We start from the raw sequence: 2,080 nt of genomic DNA, 5'->3' as shown, positions 1-2,080 counted from the left end.
ACCATTGCAGGCAGATTCTGCATTGCAGGCAGATTCTGTATTGCTGATCTACCAGCAAAGTCTATCTTACCTTATAATGGTTTCTAAATTTGGTTCCAGGTTCAGTGATGGAGGTGTCTTTTTTTTTTAATTAAAATTTATTTATTTTAATTGGAGGCTAATTACTTTACAATATTGTATTGGTTTTGCCATACATCAACATGAATCCACCACGGGTGTACACATGTTCCCCATCCTGAACCCCGCTCCCACCTCCCTCCCTGTACCATCCCTCTGGGTCATACCAGTGCACCAGCCCCAAGCATCCTGAGTCTTGTTTTAAATCACACCATTGAAAATAATTAGATTCATCTTACAGACAATGGCTTTGCATACTAAACTTTTATCAGATGGTATCTTCTGAACCCCAACGTCTATTCTTATGGTTCTTCCCACAGTTATTTCCCGTGATGGCCTGGATGGACAAACAAAATCAAACAGTGCCTGGTGAATTCATCCTCACGGGAATCACAGACCGGCCTGAGCTTCAGGCTCCCTTCTTTGTGCTGTTCCTCACCATCTATGCAGTGTCGGCGGTGGGAAACTTGGGCATGATCGTTCTCACCAAGGTGGACTCCAAGCTACAGACACCCATGTACTTCTTTCTCAGAAACCTAGCTTTCATCGATCTTGGCTATTCCACATCTGTGGGACCCAAAATGCTGGTGAATTTCATAGCTGATGAAAACACAATCTCCTATCATTGGTGTGCTACGCAGCTGACTTTCTTCATCCTGTTCATCATCAGTGAACTTTTCATCCTGTCGGCAATGGCCTATGACCGTTACGTGGCCATCTGCAAACCTCTGCTCTACACAGTAGTTATGTCACCGAGTGTATGCTGGGTGCTGGCTGTAGTCCCCTATGTTTACAGTGCCTCCGTTTCTCTGATAACTACCATCAAGATATTTACTTCATCCTTCTGTGGCTATAACATTAGTCATTTCTACTGTGACAGTCTCCCCTTGCTAACTTTGCTGTGCTCAAGCACGTGGGAAATTGAACTGTTCATACTGACCTGTTCCGTGTTTAATTTGGTTTCATCTTTTCTGATAGTCCTTGTATCTTACATACTGATCCTTAAGGCCATCCTAAAAATGAACTTTGCATGGGGCAGGCAGAAGGCTTTCTCCACCTGCGGCTCTCATCTGACAGTGGTGGCTGTACTATACGCCACTCTAGCCTTTATGTACATGCAGCCCAAGTCCAGCCACTCTTTTGATACTGACAAAATGGCCTCTGTATTTTTCACTTTGGTCATACCCATGCTGAACCCTATGATCTACAGCTTGAGGAACAAGGAAGTAAAAGATGCTCTGCATAGGATGTGGAAAAATCTCTGCAAAATTCCTATATAAAAGTAAATATAGAAGGCAGGCACGATAAATTAGATTATAGACAACTGTTTACTTTATGCGACAAATTACTCAAAAGCAGCAATTTGTGAAAATCATGCACACTAGGAATGGTTTCTCTTGTGTCAACTGTAGATGTTCAAGTTGTGATCATTCTTCCGGTGTCAACTTTGGTTTAACCTCAAGTTTCAGTGCAAGAAACTCACATGCAGATCACTGTTCTCACTTTGCCAACTGTTTATGTTTCAATTGAAGGGAAGCCCCCTTTTTTTTTTTTACTACATCCATCATTAAATATTTTTTAAAGACATTCTTGTGTCTTTTAATAAAATGTTTGTGTGTGTGTGTGTGTGTGTGTGTATTACATAACATTTAAATACTAGTACCCATCATACTGGCTAAGCAGAAGATGGCAGTTAGTGTTCTTTTGCTGCAACAATGAGCAATACATCAAAAATATTTGCCTTAATGAAACATTAGCCATATCCCCTTTATGGCTGGTGCCACCTCAAATTTCTGTCAAATTATGAAACAAACATTTTTAAGCATGGGGAAACAAAAATAAAATGGCAGTTATTCTCAAACAGATATGTTAATTAAAAATCCAAAAAATAAATTTCAAGCTAAAATATTAGAAATAAGAAGTGAATTTTACCACGTTGATGGCTATAATGTCAGCATACAGA

At 40.1% G+C, this 2,080-nt stretch overlaps 1 protein-coding gene across 1 annotated transcript; it reads left to right on the top strand.

The window, feature by feature from the left end:
* The first annotated feature begins 449 nt into the window (after window positions 1-449).
* On the top strand, window positions 450-1,397 carry LOC120877042 (olfactory receptor 8K3-like). Its single transcript, XM_040259344.1, has one exon. It carries the CDS (start codon window positions 450-452, stop codon window positions 1,395-1,397), a length of 948 nt encoding a protein of 315 aa, XP_040115278.1.
* The last annotated feature ends 683 nt before the right edge of the window (window positions 1,398-2,080 follow it).

The sequence above is a fragment of the Oryx dammah genome, unplaced genomic scaffold (assembly GCF_014754425.2).
Source record: "Oryx dammah isolate SB20612 unplaced genomic scaffold, SCBI_Odam_1.1 HiC_scaffold_17, whole genome shotgun sequence".
Taxonomy (NCBI): domain Eukaryota; kingdom Metazoa; phylum Chordata; class Mammalia; order Artiodactyla; family Bovidae; genus Oryx; species Oryx dammah.
The sequence above is the reverse complement of the archived record's forward strand: the minus strand, read 5'-3'. Positions and strand labels throughout refer to the sequence as shown.

What these genes read in the sequence shown, in the direction of transcription:
- LOC120877042 (XM_040259344.1), top strand. Translation starts at nt 450, where the DNA reads ATGGCCTGGATGGACAAACAAAATCAAACAGTGCCTGGTGAATTCATC.